The sequence below is a fragment of the Pinus tabuliformis genome, chromosome 4_1 (genome assembly GCF_031772625.1).
Source record: "Pinus tabuliformis cultivar Carrire ecotype Pingquan chromosome 4_1, CPIR1, whole genome shotgun sequence".
Classification (NCBI taxonomy): domain Eukaryota; kingdom Viridiplantae; phylum Streptophyta; class Pinopsida; order Pinales; family Pinaceae; genus Pinus; species Pinus tabuliformis.
Genome location: NC_142303.1, coordinates 163,355,554 through 163,371,857, shown reverse-complemented (window position 1 = coordinate 163,371,857; position 16,304 = coordinate 163,355,554). Strand labels below are relative to the sequence as shown.

The 16,304-nt window shown below is 32.3% G+C and overlaps 1 protein-coding gene across 1 annotated transcript; it reads left to right on the top strand.

Annotated features, from left to right (window-relative positions):
• The first annotated feature begins 5,117 nt into the window (after positions 1-5,117).
• Positions 5,118-14,474, top strand: LOC149174693 (alpha-farnesene synthase-like). Its single transcript, XM_089422660.1, has 10 exons — positions 5,118-5,244; positions 6,217-6,413; positions 9,140-9,252; positions 10,181-10,389; positions 10,471-10,571; positions 11,188-11,286; positions 11,385-11,600; positions 13,294-13,432; positions 13,536-13,784; positions 13,993-14,474. The coding sequence occupies exons 1-10, from the start codon at positions 5,143-5,145 to the stop codon at positions 14,287-14,289; spliced, it is 1,722 nt and encodes a 573-aa protein (XP_089278786.1). The 5' UTR covers positions 5,118-5,142; the 3' UTR covers positions 14,290-14,474.
• The last annotated feature ends 1,830 nt before the right edge of the window (positions 14,475-16,304 follow it).

The following is a 16,304-nucleotide window of genomic DNA, read 5'->3' as shown; positions in this document are numbered from 1 at the left end:
AATCTATTTATATCTATTACAATTAAATTATAATTTCATCTTAAAATTACTTCATAAGAATTAAATCAATACATATACGCTTGTCAATTTAATTTATTTAAAAAAATAAAAAAACTATTGAACTGTTTTAATTTTGATCATTACATTTGGATATTCCAAGAGCGAGTCAAAGTAAAAACAAAAAACTATTGAACTATTTTAATTTTGATCATTACATTGGATATTTGAAGAACGAGTCAAAGTTTAAATGGTAATTTGGATATTTCAAAAGTGATCTCACTCCATGTCTAGTAACATTTTAATTTAAAAAGATTTCATAATAAAAATAATTATTTTTTTTCGAAATTATTGAGTAATTAGTACCAAGTTTCAAATCCTATCAGAAACACTTTTAGTTTTTTATTATAAAATTCAAGAAATGAGCTCCCAACTCACATAAATTCTCAATTCATACTAAATTTTAAATTTTTAAATATCTAATTTACAAAATATATACATGTAAAACTTAATTTTCAATAACAATTAAAAAATCACTACTCTAAATAAGTTCCAAATAGATATTTAAAAAGTAACCTCACTCAATAACAATATAATAATAATAAAAAAACTTTTAATTCTAATCACAACATACTCGATATTTAAAAAATCATACTGTGATAAGTCCCAAGTGGATATTTAAAGGGTGATCTCACTCCATAAATCCCAGGTGACACTGAGAATGGGGTGGTCATTGGCCTATATCCAATGACTTAGGTGGTCATTGGCCTATATCCAATGACTAGTCTAAGTCATGATGAGCCATTCACAAAATAATCCCATGTGATTGTGATGTATACGTTTTGGCAGGTCTGCTAAACTATGTGGGGAAATAATTGGAAAACTGCTACGTAAGGAAATGACGAATAGAAATTTGCAAATATAAGTTAAACCAGAAAAAGAAATAAATCAAGACAGGTGTATGAGAAAAATCTGGACTAAATTGTGATGTATATGTTTTGGCAGGTCTGCTAAACTATGTAAAGGAAATGATTGAAAAACTGTGAGCTACTTGTGATGGTAGAGTCTTTTGAAATAAATTTTAAATCAAGCCTTTTGAAATAATTTTTAAATTAAATTAAAATTAGAATAGATTTAAATAAATAAAATTATAATGATGATGGAGTAGGGTATTAATAATAAATTTAGATGTCAGTTAAAAGTGTAAAATAATTGATGATAAATTATATTGTTAAATATTTTTTTATATTAAAAGGGTAGTAGGTAGTGAGGGGAGGAGAAGCCATGGGGCGGGGGATTTTTTTAATCTTGAACGAAAATAAGTGATTAAATATTTTTGGGATTAGGTAAGAGTACCAATAACCAGGTTGAAATGTATGAGTTTTTGTTTGAAATATGTTTAGCAAAGAAAATGGAGATCACTAAGCTTGTAATTTTAGGTGATTCTCTTCTCACTATCCATCGTCTATATAAAAGATATTTTCCTAACACAATCAACTAAAGCTCCTACTTCATAGAATTATTGGGGCCCTTGATCAATTTCAACACTAGACTTTCTTCCATATCCGAAAATCCTTAAATAAGGAAGCAGATGAGCAAGCAAGCCTTGCTCGTCTTCTAAGAACAAGTCAAGTTGACATCAACAATTTTAAGGACTCGCGAAACATTCCACGACCCGTATTTCTCCAAAAATGGTCTTCCTACATCCTTTTAGAACAACTTCATTTAATCTAATTGAAATATATGATAAGAACATTGAGGGCCCACTTATTATACTCTCCCCCTCTCAGATATTAACTCAATCAATATGGATCATGCATTAACCACTTGGCACTTCATAAAATAGAAGGCGGCAATTGGAATGCGGGCACATCATGTTGAGGATCCTCTTCATAATACCTCACATGTGGAGGGGACTCAAGCTGAACATTGTCACAACCTCAATTAGGATTTGGCCCGTGAAGACTTGATGGGTTTAACGTGGTGGCTAATCATCAAACTTAATAGCGATGAGATATGTTCTCCATGTGAATTCTCTGGCACTACAAATAAATTTATGGATAGAATCGATTGCTCTGTATATGGCCTCTAGGGAGGTTAAGCTTGTTACAATGTTGATAGGATTCACTGATTGGAAAGACTATCTGTGTAATTTTCAACGTTCTAATTGGTGAATTAGGAAATGACTAGTCCATTTTCGTGGTCAATGGAAATGTTGGAGATAAGGGGATTGGCAATTCCGATGCATTGTGGACTTTCTAGTCTAAATGTGTGGTGAATCCCCCTACAACCAACCCCCGCCCTTCCAAATTCAATCCAAAACTCTAAATTTGTTTTTTGGATTCATCAAATGTTGAGCTAATTGGTTGGGGTGAAGTAAGTGGTCTCAGGGTTCATAGCTACGAAGGGATTCACAACCAATTTGAATTGTTTCTAACCTCTAAGTATCCCTCTATTTGCTTGGTTGATATCATCTTTTCCTGTAGTAAACTTCTGTAATTTGTGTCTTTATGTGTCGATTTGGAAATTTTCTCTCTACATTTTCAGAGTCAGGGGTTCTCTAGTTCCCCCTCTTCCCCTCCTTGGTCCTCTTAGTTTCCCTCATCATACCTTTTGATACCCCTTTCAACTGTTGGATCCCCAACTCCTCATAGTACTAGAAATTGGATCCCCACCACTAATAAAGGGTCAATGGAACTGAGCAAATAATTACTAGTTGTTGTAGGTGACAACAGTATTGGAAGTAGGGGTCCTCAGAATATAGAATATTTACATCTTGAGAACATGGATTTAAACTAGAAATTACAATAGAAATCAAATACAATTGTCTTCCTCACTTAAGAAGCTCAATATTTAAAGGCCAAATTCGAGAGACAAGACAATGAAATGGATGTTCTATGCAAGTTTATTAGTGACATGCAAATGCATTTAGCAACATGGGAAATTCAATGCTCAACAAGTAGTGCTTCGAATAGGCCTCATGGCAACATGTCAATTGATCTCAATAGGCTTGTAAATGTTGACCTCTCTCTCTTTAGACCTGAATTTTTGTTGCAAATATATCCTTTTATTGGATTAGTTTTGAAAGTTATATTTTTTATTGACTATATGCAGTAAGTAAGTCATCTACAATAGTTGTTTTGATAACAAAAGCTCTGGTTCCACCTCTTGGTCTTCCTTTCAAGGAACAATTGTATGGAAAAGGAATCTAAACATCAACAAGTGTTTTATTGCGATTGAGTACAAACTTATAGAAAAAATATTCATTTTTGTTATATATATATATATATATATATATATAGATGGAAAATTGTATTAAAAAAAAACATGTATATGATAAAAAATTGTACTAAATTGTGATGTATTTTTGTTAAAGAAAATAAATGAAAACAAGTATATGATAAAAACATGGACTCAAAATAATGAAGACCCATCAACTAATTGTATCTCAAGTGTTTTTTGGAAATAGATTCTAAATTGAAATAAAATTATGAAATAGAAATTAAAAAAATGTAAATAATGAAATGATATATCACTAATTGTAATTGTAATGGAGTAGTGAAGTTAATAATAATTTTAAATGTTTATTTATGTAAAATAATGGACCATAAATTATTAAAATATTCTTTATATTTAACATAAGAAAATAAATTAAAGTGTATGCTAATATTTTTTTGTTAAATTGTGATGTATATAATTTGGTGTTTTAGTAAACCAAATAAATAAATGGATGAAAATATTTAAACTAATTATGGTTTGTATATTAACTCCCATCACCCATAGCCTCATATATATGAGAATATAATTTGCATATTAACTCCCTTTACCTCCATCTTTAATATGCAAACCATAATATATGAGGGTGGGTATGGGGAGAGTTAATATTCAAACTATAATATATAAGGGTGGGGCTACAGGGAGTTAATAAGCAACCCATATGGAAGTTAATAGGTACAAACCTTAATAATAATTATGGTTTCCACATTAACTTCCTACAACCCTATTCTCACTCTCATATATTATGTGCAAATCATAATATATGAGAGCGAGAGTGAGAGTGGGGATGCCACGACACCAAAAATTATAATTAGTATGGTTCACATATTAACTCCCCTCAACCCAACCTCCACCCTCATTATTATAGTTTGGTATGGTTTACATATTAATTGCCCCCATTCTATCTTATAGTTCGGTATGGTTCATATTAATTGCCCTCATGCTCACCCTCATATATGTGGTACTCATCCTCATATATGGCGAGGGTAGATTTGCATATTAACTTTGTCTACCCACTCTCATATTATATGGTTTGCATATTAACTCTCTCGTTTATATAGAAATTTTTTTGACATAAATTTTAAATAAATGTAATTGTGAAATCTCAATTAGATAAAAATAAGTAAAATAATTTATTATTAATCTAATGAACTTAATAATGAATTTAAATATTCATTGGAAAGTGTGAAATTGTTAATAAATATATTATTAAAATATTTTTTTGGTATGAAGATGATTTATTCAAAATTTGTAATTTTAATTTAAGAATAAATAAAAAAATATCACAGTTAAGTTTTATGAAAATTTTGAAAAATTTTAAAATAACGAAACTGATGGCATATTATAAATTTTATTTTATTAATTTGGGAATATTTTAGATAAAAATTCCTAATTTTAGAATAATGAAAATAACAGATATTATATCAAATTTAGTGATTACTAAAAAGTAACCATTTAACTTTGCAGACTATGGCCCATACTATATTAAATTTGAGTGATTAAGGATGCCCATATTATATCTGAATTGAGTGGTTACGAAAAATTAGGAATCTTAACTTAAGACTATGGCCCATATTCTATTAAATTTGAGTGATTAAGGATGCCCATATTATATCAAAATTGAGTTGTTACGAAAAATTAGGAATCTTAACTCAACTCCTCTTAAGATGCTGACAAATTAAGTCGATGACAATGAATACGAGAGGATAGGGAATCTATGGATCTAAGTTCCCCACTTTGTTCAAAAATCATTGATTGGGAAACTTCTCTATATATAGGCGAGCCGGTAGCAATTTCGTTTCACAACTACTGTGCAGTCCATTTCCAAGTGTGTAGGGCGGAGAAATCTGTGAGACACCCGCCATCACCATGAGTACTTTGGCTGTAGATAATGCAGAAAGACGAGTAGGCGATTATCATTCCAACCTGTGTGACGATGCTCTCATACAGTCGCTCTCCACGCCTTATGAGGTGATTCACTTTCATTTTAATTTGTTTCTTTTTAATTACTTTACACACAAACATGTCAAAGCACGAAAAAATGCTTTGTATAAGTTCCGCTTCAGTTGTAGAAACTTCAAGAGACATGATCCACGGGGTACTCTGCGAAAACATAATGGAGTTGTTTATAATGCGATTTTTTGGAGATTTTGGTGACGGAATCCGGCGGAAGAAATTGAGGTTAAATCTTGATTTGTTGCAGTTAAAATGGTTTTTTAATTCATATTTGGGTTCAGCACCCTGGAAAACTCCTGGGACACTTTCATTGTGCAGAAACTAGCTATCAAACTTGCGATTCCAATAAATTCCTGCAAGATTTCAAAAAGTTTCAAAAAATCGCGTTATAAACAACTACAATTCTAATTCAAATTAAAAAAACAACACACCGTCCCTACCACACTACCTACGCTCATTAACTTCTTTCTTTCGTTCCTTCTTTAGAATGGACTGATTCTCTCTTGTACTCCAATTTCCCATATTTGGAGTTTGAAAGAGCTCTAACCTGCACTGCAATTTACGATATTTGGAGTTTGAAAGAGCTCTAAGATTGGTTTACTGTACCAATCTTGTACTAGCAATGTTCAGTTTTGTTATTTCCAGGAATCAAAGTTGATAATAGCTTACGAACGAACAAATATGTATTATTTTTTTTCAAATGTGGTTTATTATATCTATAATTTAGTACTAACAATTTTTATTAACAACATCTATCTGCCATTCCGAAGAATCAAAGTTGATAATTGCTTTATAAATAAATATGTCAAAGCACAAGATTCCTACTGTAAGAATCTGTTATTAGCAACATTTAACAACAACATCTATCTGTTATTCAGAAAAATTAAAATTAATAATTACTTTACAAACAAACATGTCACAAGCACTGCAATGCAATTTACATGTCACAAGCTCTAACCTGCACTGCAATTTACTATATTTGAGCAGGCATCTCCGTACCGTGATGTTGCTGAGAAACTTATTGGCGAAATAAAGGAGATGTTCGCTTCAATTTCGCTTGAAGATGGAGACGATGAGACATGTTATTTCCTTCAACGCCTTTCGATGGTCGATAACGCTGAGCGTTTGGGGATTAGCAGGCATTTCGAAAATGAAATCAAAGCAGCCATTGAAGATGTTTACAGGTATAGCCACTGTTTATTTTTTAACGCGTAGTTTAATTATTAGATGTTTTTTTTTACCTTTTTCTCTTTGAGTAACTATTTATTTTTTAATGTTTACTATAATTATTATATGTTTTTTGGATTTTTTAATGTTCAGTATAATTATTAGATGTTTTGGGACTTTTTAATGTTTAGTATAATTATTAGATATTTTTCACCTTGAGTAACCATTTATATTTTAATGTTCAGTATAATTATTAGAATTTTTTGTACTTTTGAATGTTTAATTTTGGAATTTTTATAATTATTAGATGTTTTTGAACTTTTTCTCCCTATTCAGTAGCCATTGAAGATGTTTACAGGTCAATCCAGATGGTTATATAGCCACTGTTTTTTTTTAATATATAAAGCATAATTTTATTATTAAATATTTTTTTATTTTTTAGTTATATAGTCATGTAAAAAATGAGAAATCCAAAATAGCTAAGTGTCAAAGAAATTATATTTTATAAGCCTAATTTATTATTAAATATTTTTTATATTTAATATATAATTTTATTATTAAATATTTTTTTAATGATGTTTTATAATAGATTAATTTATTTATTTTTAAATAATAAGTTTAAATTGTTGAATTTATTTGGAAAATCTATAATTTCATAATAAAAATTTTTAGCAGAAGGTGACTCAAAAATTTTAAAAATATAATAATTAAATTAGGCTGCTTTTTAATAGTAGTTGTTGTAGGTTTCCTATTTCAATTTAAGGTGGAAGAGGATTTTTCGACTTTCTTCTTTTATTTTTATTTGATCCCTAGATTGATTCTTAAGGGAATATGCTCAATATATGCTTCAGTTGAATGCTTATCAATGGTTGTAGTGTGTTACATAGTTTGTTAGGTTGCATTGACTTTTAATAAGTTAAGAAAATTAGATTCATGCCAAATGGCTACCCACCTACCAATTTCCTAGGGATTTAAGATTATTCTAATTCTAATATATTCATATTCTAATTAGATGGAGAAATTACTATATAGACAAATTTTATTTAGCAAAATGGTCCATTTTACAATAAGATGTGTAATTCTTTTTTTTTCCCAAATTAAATTATATTTGTGCCACATGACTCTAGACCCACCAATTTTGTAGGGATTTGAGATTATTCCAATTTTAATAAGTTCATATTTTAATTAGATGGGTAAATATTTATTTTTCTTCTCTGTAAGTCTAGGCTAATTTATATTACAAAAAACAAAATTTACAGCAAAGTTACACCAGGGCTGTGGCCCTGCATCTTCAGCGGGATTGTCTCCATGAAAAACCTTCTGAGTAGCATCATTACAAAAATGATTCGACGCAGTAAACCTAGAAGCCGCCACAGTGGATATGTGAACTGACACGGTGGATTGACAAACCGACACAATGGACATATTGACTGACATAGTGGATACAAAATCCGATATGGACGACACATAGACAGAAAGACAAAGAGCACAGTATATCGACATGGAGCAAAAAGAGTTGCTTTCCTGGCAGCATTGAGCGAAATGACAGCGGAGTTAATCCTCATCGGTCGTCTGGGGCTCCTCCTTCGCCGGTCCTTTGAGCTTCTGCGAGACCTCCCCATCCTTCACCTGCCCTTTGGGCTTTTGTGAGACCCTCATTTCCGCGCTCAATGCTCTCTGAACCGGATCACTAGGGCCTGCTTCGTCCATTTGAGTGGCTGGGGGAGCGTAATTTGGGGGAGGCCCTCGCATATCGACCACCGGCACGTCCAGATTATCCAGAGGTCCTCTGTGGTTATTGCAGTGTTCCACCGTGACTGAAACTATAAGAGTATTGTTTTCCAGCGTACAAGGAATTCGGTAACGAACAGCCGGGTGCTCCAGATGCCCACATTCCAGAATTTCTCCCCACCCCCGCATAGCTCCGCGTCCTACAGGTCTGTTTGAGCTTCTAATGTGCTCATATGCTATTTCCGCCGAGGAGGAGGGCGAATTGACTCGGCGCTGGGCTGCAGAGCTGCCCCGTGAACCACCCCTACGACTACCCATCCTTGGCCTCTCCCGCGGCATCGTCAATTCAACCTTCGAACCAGAATCCCACAGAGAATTTGTGCTCAGAATCTCCTCCGCTAACCTCTGCTTGGAATGTTTGCAGGTATGACTCCAGGCGACCGGGGGAGCGTAAATAACGAGCGCCATTTGCCTCGAACTGAGCTGCGCAATGAATGCACATTGAACCAGCCATAAACCCAGCATTGAAGCCGAGTATGCGGAGCCTCCCATCGCTTTTATTGCCTCTGCGGTCGGGTGCGTCGTGGCATGTCTGGGCTTATGACTGCCCACGTGACTTGCCTCCGCCGACACCTGTCTATCCCGCTTGTTCTCCACCCGCATCCGGGATAATTAGATAGGTAAATTAATATATAAGCAAATTTTTTTTACCAAAATGGTCCATTTTACAATAAGAATAAAATGTGTAATTCTTTTTTTTCTTTGCAAGTTAAAGTTGACCCATAACTTTTTTATACATAGTTAATTATGTAAATATGTATATTGATAAAACATTCTTGATATTGCAATAATTTTTTTTTTACAATATTTTTTTTATATTTATGAAACTTTAAACTATATCAACTACATTAATCATTGGGATGATAAAAACATTATAGGTATGAGATATATTTTTAATATAATTATGCTACTAAAATACACAACGTAACAATGAATTGTTTTGACACAGCAGTCATTGGAGTGACAAAGGCATTGCATGTGGGCGACATAGTGTTGTTGCTGATCTCAACTCAACTGCTTTGGCATTTAGAACTCTACGATTACATGGATACAGCGTGTCTTCAGGTATGCATTTATAAAACGATAGAATACATAGATATAAAGAGATAGAATATTTAGATATTATATATGTTTTGGGTTTCCAAAAATAGAAAATACTAAAATGATTAGGTTTAAAAAAATTATTTTATAAATAATTATAATTTAAATTTATTTAAAATAATAAAAACTTATTATTATTAATTTAGATAAATAATATATTTAATTTGGAAATAAATAATATATTAAATATATTATTATAATAATTTCAATTTTTGTGATAAAAAGTACTATTATTATTAATTTAGATAGATAATATATTTTATTTGGAGATAGATAATATTTTAAATTTTATTATGTTATAGGAATGTTTACTTTGGAATAAAATTTTTAGACTTTTAATTTAATTATCAATGATCATTAGGTAGATATTCTCAGTAGCATACACGAATCAAAAGTTGACATTTATCTAAGTAATTATGTATTTTTTGTTCTTTTAATTAAATTGATTAATTGGAAAAAAAAATGTCACATAAACAAGTGTCACATGAATTAACTTATTGTTTCTTTCGCATGTTGTATTGATAAGTTTTGGTATCAGCTCATGGTATTATAACAAAGCTTATTTACAAGTTTAGAATCTAAATGGCAAAAAAAGTAAATTTCATGGATAAGAATCTTGTTCCATATTTTTTCAAATATATATATGTTTAACTTATAAACTATTATTTTTATAAATTATTAAAATAAAATTATAATTTAATTACCTATTAAATGATAAAATATCATATAAATTATGAGATTTCAAATCTTTAAATATTTATCCAAAAAAATTATTTACAATAATTATCATAAAAATCATTCTAATTATAACACCTTTTTAGATACAGTTGAAAAAACTGAACACAAATTTACTTTGCTGAGGCTTTAAGACAAGTTTTTATTTCATTTACAGATGTTTTTAAGATTTTCCAAGACCAAAAGGGGGAGTTTGCCTGCTCTGCCAATCAGACAGAGGGAGAGATCAAAGGCATTCTCAATTTACTGCGGGCCTCGTTAATTGCCTTTCCTGGGGAGAGAGTTATGCGAGAGGCTGAAACCTTCGCTACAACATATTTAAAAGAAGCCCTAACAAAAATTCAGGGCTCCCGTCTCTCGCAAGAGGTGAGCCACCGGTAAAAATTTAGAACCTCCTACTTGCTTGATATTATATTATATTTTGACATTTAATGTTGTGGGTCGCAGATAGAGTACGTTCTCGAATATGGGTGGCTCACAGATTTGCCGAGATTGGAAACCAGGAATTACATTGAAGTATTAGGAGAGGAGATTACGCCATATTTTAAGTAAGCTGAGGAAACATATCCGTTTGTTTTATGATATAGTTGTTTGTAAATTTATGAGTTATGGATAATTGGATTTTAGATATTACTAGATTTTGGTATGGGATAGATACGAGTGAAATTATTGGTATGGGATAGATGGGAGTGAAATTAATTATTTAATTTTATTTATTAAGTTTTACTAGTATTATTGGTTAAGGATAGGCTTTCCTAAGATCCAGATTAAACCTTATGGAAGCTGTTGCATTTCTGTTAGGGGAAGGCACATGCTAAAGTCTAGTCAACTTAGGACCCACGTCACGGTTTCTCAAGCCATAAGTCAAAACTAGAAAAACAAAAACACAAAAGACAACTTGACGAACAAAAAAACTATTTAACTTTAATCATGTTTATCAAATTTTTGAAATATTTTAAAATTTACAATCTAATCATTCTTGAAAAAAATTACAAACACATAAATAAATTTAACTATTTTACTTCATTATTTTTAAAATATTTCAAAATTTACAATCTAATCACCCACCCAAAAATTGCAAACACATTATAAGTATCACTATTAATTAGTGTCTATCTAAATTGCTGAAATTTGAAAATTGCAATTTTCTTTTGGTTTTTTCAGGAAGCCATGTATGGCAGTTGAAAAGCTTTTAAAGCTTGCAAAAATAGAGTTCAATCTCTTTCACTCCTTACAACAGACAGAGTTAAAACATCTCTCCAGGTAGATGAACTGTGCCACTGGATTTTCTCTTCTTCACATACAAACTTGGAATTGGGTGCTCTGATCATCTAATATTCATCTATAAATTTTTTATGCAGATGGTGGAAAGATTCGGGTTTCTCTCAACTTACATTCACTCGGCATCGTCACGTGGAATTTTACACGTTGGCCTCCTGCATTGCTATTGAGCCCAAACATTGTGCATTCAGACTGGGCTTTGCTAAACTGTGCTATCTTGGAATAGTTTTGGATGATATTTATGACACTTACGGAAAGATGGAGGAGTTGGAACTTTTCACAGCAGCAATTAAGAGGTGACCATTGTCATTTTAGTAAAAATCAGAAGAGTTTTAGATATAAGCCAATAATTATTTTTAGCTGTTTTAAAAAAATTACTGTTATATATTATTATTTTATAAGGTTATTGTTTTCGTCAAGTTGTTTGTGTTCTTCTAGGTTTGATATGTGGTTGAGAAACTCCTATTCATGGGCATCTAAGTAGTCAAAAGGGATTGCACCCGTTTGTGTTCTTCCAGGCTTGACATGTGGCTTGAGAAACTCTGACCCATGGGCATCTAAGTAGTCAAAAGGGATTGCACCAGTTTGTGTTCTTCCAAGCTTGACACGTGGCTTGAGAAACTCCGACCCATGGGCATCTAAGTAGTCAAAAGGGATTGCACATGTTTGTGTTCTTCCAGGCTTGACACCTGGTTTGAGAAACTCCTACCCATGGGCATCTAAGTAGTCAAAAGGGATTGCACCCAAATCACCGGGGGATTGCACCCAGCCTTCTGCCACACCAACCCTAAATTCACTGGATTTTAGCATATCCCCTCCCCTAGTACATGCTCAATAGCCTAGATGTTTGATCTTGGGTGGCCTTGCACTTGACTTCACAAGGTCATCCTTATTTTCATGATCAACTTTTAAATATTTCCATAATTATGACCTAAGTCAATTGTTTAACTTGGCTCATATCATTTAAATTTCTAAAATTTACAGTCTAATTAAAATTCCTGAATAACTAATATCCCTTTTTGATAATTTTAATTTTAAAATAGCAATATCAAATAAGGTTAATAAATTTTAGAAATCTGAATAATATGACTTAAAGTACTTTGTTCATATTCATCAAATCCATAATATTTCAAACTCTGCAATAAACACAAAGATGACTCTAATTGACTTCTACTGATGGGAGATTCCAATATTCAATTACTAGAAAATTCAATAATTAACACTTAATTTGATCTGCCCAGAATCAACACCAGACATAAACTCACAAAGCACAAACAAACCAATTACAGTAATCACTTTCAACAATGATTTTACAACCAAGGTCAATATGAATTTACAAACAAAACCAAATAAAATATAGGAATCAATTTCAACAGTGATTTTAGAACTTTAGTTACCTAGAAAAACTGAGAAAAAAAAAAAATCACCTTTCCCAATGATTTTACATGAATAAGGATTAACCATTAACTGACTTAGCAAAATTGTGTTGATTTGTATAAGTAATAATGTTTTGGTATTTTTTATGAGTTGTAAATTTGTTGGTTGATATAAATTTAGTTACATCAAATTTTTAGATTTAGCATTCGAATTTCAGAAAAGAAATTAGAGAGAAACTATTTTTAAGAAATTAATGAGGTAGAATTCATGTGAATATTTGGGATGGTTTAGAATTAGTGTTTTGATGGTGTAAAATTGGAGTCTTGAATTTCACAGTATAAATTTACTGTTCAGTATAAAAGTTTATTGTGTTCAGTATAAGTCAGCTGCAGTTAAGCAGATGAGTCAGGTATAATAAAGTATGAAGTATATGAGTCAGTGGAGTACAACTTTTATAAGGAAACTTTTATCAAATTTCTATTTTGGTTCTTTCTTTAAGTATTAAACTATCCCGAAAACTAAATTCAGCCTCACTTAAATTGAAAGAAAGAAAAAAAAAAAAAACTTCGCTGAACATTTACCCATTAACTGTCTTATCCGTTTTGTAATCAGATGGGATCCATCGACCACAGAGTGCCTTCCTGAATATATGAAAGGAGTATACATGGCATTTTACGATTGTGTTAATGAAATGGCTCGACAGGCGGAGAAAACTCAAGGCTGGGATACGCTGGACTATGCGCGAAAAACTGTATGCAGCAATAGTTAATCGAAATAATAGATTTATTTGCACATCAAAAACTCTTTTCTGATGCATGAAATGCCTCCTCGAATTTTGTTTTTTTGCTGTGCAGTGGGAAGCTTTATTCGATGCGTTTATGGAAGAAGCAAAGTGGATCTCCAGTGGTTATGTGCCCACATTTGAGAAATATTTAGAGAACGGGAAGGTGAGTTTTGGGTATCGAGCAGCCACACTGCAACCCATCCTCACACTGGACATTCCTCTTCCTCTACACATCCTGCCAGAAATCGATTTTCCATCCACCTTTAATGATTTGGCATCTTCCATTCTTCGCTTGCGAGGTGACATTTGTGGCTACCAGGTGAACTGACATTTTTTGTTAGGCATTTTTATGTAAATTGCAGTTTTTGGGAATCTCTAGAAATCTGAAATCAAGAGAAAGATCAATTAACCCTTCTCCTCCTGACCATATTCCCTGAATCTACAATGTCATTTCCAATGAAATCAATTGTTTTGGTTTTGAATTTCAACTGCATGATAGTGATCACAGTACCCCATGGTGATTGCAGGCCGAGAGAAGTCGTGGGGAACAAGCTTCTTCGATATCCTGTTATATGAAAGATAATCCGGGATCAACTGAGGAAGATGCTCTGAGCCATGTCAACGCCATGATCGGTGGCAAGATCCCTGAGTTTAATTGGGAGTTTATGAAACCCAGCAAGGCTCCAATTTCTTCCAAGAAATACGCTTTTGACATTCTCAGAGCTTTCTACCACCTCTACAAATACCGAGATGGCTTCAGCATTGCCAAAATTGAAACAAAGAAATTGGTGATGAGAACTGTCCTTGACCCTGTACCAATGTAAGTCTATCAATAAAGTCTGAGTCCTTTCGAGAACTGTCCTTGTCCCTGTACCATGTTAAGTCCTATTCATAAGTCCTATTGAGTACATGCAATACATATGGACCATGGAAGCCTAAGGAAGCTTAATATCATTCTAAGAGTTCTTTTATCTTCTATGAGAAGTTCTTTTACTCAAGTAATTGCCCCATTTCATCATGGAACTCATCAAATTGCCCCATTTCATCATGGAACTCATCATTGTTTCTTTAGTTTATTTTTAAAATGTTGATTTTCAATCTTTATGAAAATAGATTGATATTTTTTATACTAAAATTCATCTCTTTAAAGTATCTAGATTTGCTTTTATTTTTCAATTTTTTTTATGGCATCATTGAATCTATCGAACACTTAGAGAAATTAAATTCCCTCTATTTGGATTTGTTTCTTTTTTTCCTAAATATTGTCGAATGTATTTATATTTATTTTTTATTCAATTTAATTTTGTGTTATTTAAGATAGAGTCCACTTGTATTTAAAAAAAAATGTAATATTATGTTTATCATTTTACTCATTTATTTCTAACAACTTCAACCATTATGGACAATAGAGCATCTCACTATTCTCCGTACAAAAATTTCCAATAGTCATGTCTTTCTCATTAAGAAATGAGAATATCTCATACTTTTCCAATAGTCATATCTTTCTCTTTAAGGAATGAGAATATATCATACTTCTTAAATGTTACATATCGAAGAGTAAGTTAAAGCTATAACATGATACTCTAAGGTAAGTTATAATTTCTTTCTAACCCACAATAATTTATGAATATCGATAAACATGCATCATCCCGACCACTCGACCACTAGTTAAAATTGAACACTTATTACCCCTTCCAAGGCATTTAAACCTATCTTAAAAGGGTAATCCAAAAAATACCCCTAAAAGACGTAAATTTTTGAAATCATGTATTATCTATAAAGGGTAATTGATTCATCACAAAATATTTTCCTTTGACATCTAAAAACTAAAATAATCTCTATTATGGTTGACTCTTAGATATCCCATGATATAGTCTACCCCTCCACAACATTAATTCCATCATATGTATAGAGAAATATTCTACCACTATTTTGGTCTATGCACTTTATTATGTGTCATTGATCTCGATTGGATCATTTTATTGTTTTTCATCCATCTTGATGCTTTTAGAGTGCAAAAAAGTGGGTGGATCAACTAACGAGACCATTTTCACTGGGGGAGCCTATCTTTTCAAATTAAAATATGAAAACTTTCAGGAGCAATTTGAGGCATCAAATGTTGTTTTTTAGGGGTAAAAATTTGTTGCTTAAGTGTCACAATTTGTTGTGTAATTCTACACACAAAAACCTTTCCAACGATGCAATAATTGCCTCAATCAAAGTTTGTATGCAAAAGTTATGCCACTCAGAAGTTGACCTTCCTATTTTGACTACCATAATTCAAGAGGATGCCACATCAACCCCCATCATTCATCGAAAAGGGACTAGCTAGGAGATCATGATGAAAAATACTCACAAAGAGTCTATATTTTAACTCTAGTTAAGATTTGGAGTTTTTGACGGTGCTGGACCCGCCAACATGTTAGAGGGTCTCCTTGGTAAGAAGTCCCAATTAGACTCAGGCCGTTTGGTGTAGGAGTCCCAGCATTGGGTCGTATGGTAATGCCTTGACCACGATTTCACATAGAGGCAAGTAAGATAACTCCGTTAATAGCAAGGGTGTGACATATGCAGAGCCAAGGAAGGTGCATGAGAGGTTCCAGCACACGGGGGTTGAGATGAGTGCACCCCTTGGAAACCTGTGATAGCATGGAGTTAAGAAGGGAACACATGATCAAGGATGCATCACAACATGGAAAAGGAAAGTTAGCTAGCAATCCAAAGTGATGGTTAAACCAACAACACAATTAAGAAATATTCATACATACATACACAGAGATATACATGCATGCGTAAGAAAACAAATACATATATCATTTAGAGTAAACATATAGTTGAA

Bases quoted from the DNA above. Each gene is read 5' to 3' on its own strand.
- LOC149174693 (XM_089422660.1), top strand. From the start codon at position 5,143: ATGAGTACTTTGGCTGTAGATAATGCAGAAAGACGAGTAGGCGATTAT. The intron at 6,414-9,139 runs GTATAGCCACTG...TTGACACAGCAG, and splicing joins GCCATTGAAGATGTTTACAG to TCATTGGAGTGACAAAGGCA. The intron at 13,785-13,992 runs GTGAACTGACAT...TGGTGATTGCAG, and splicing joins GTGACATTTGTGGCTACCAG to GCCGAGAGAAGTCGTGGGGA.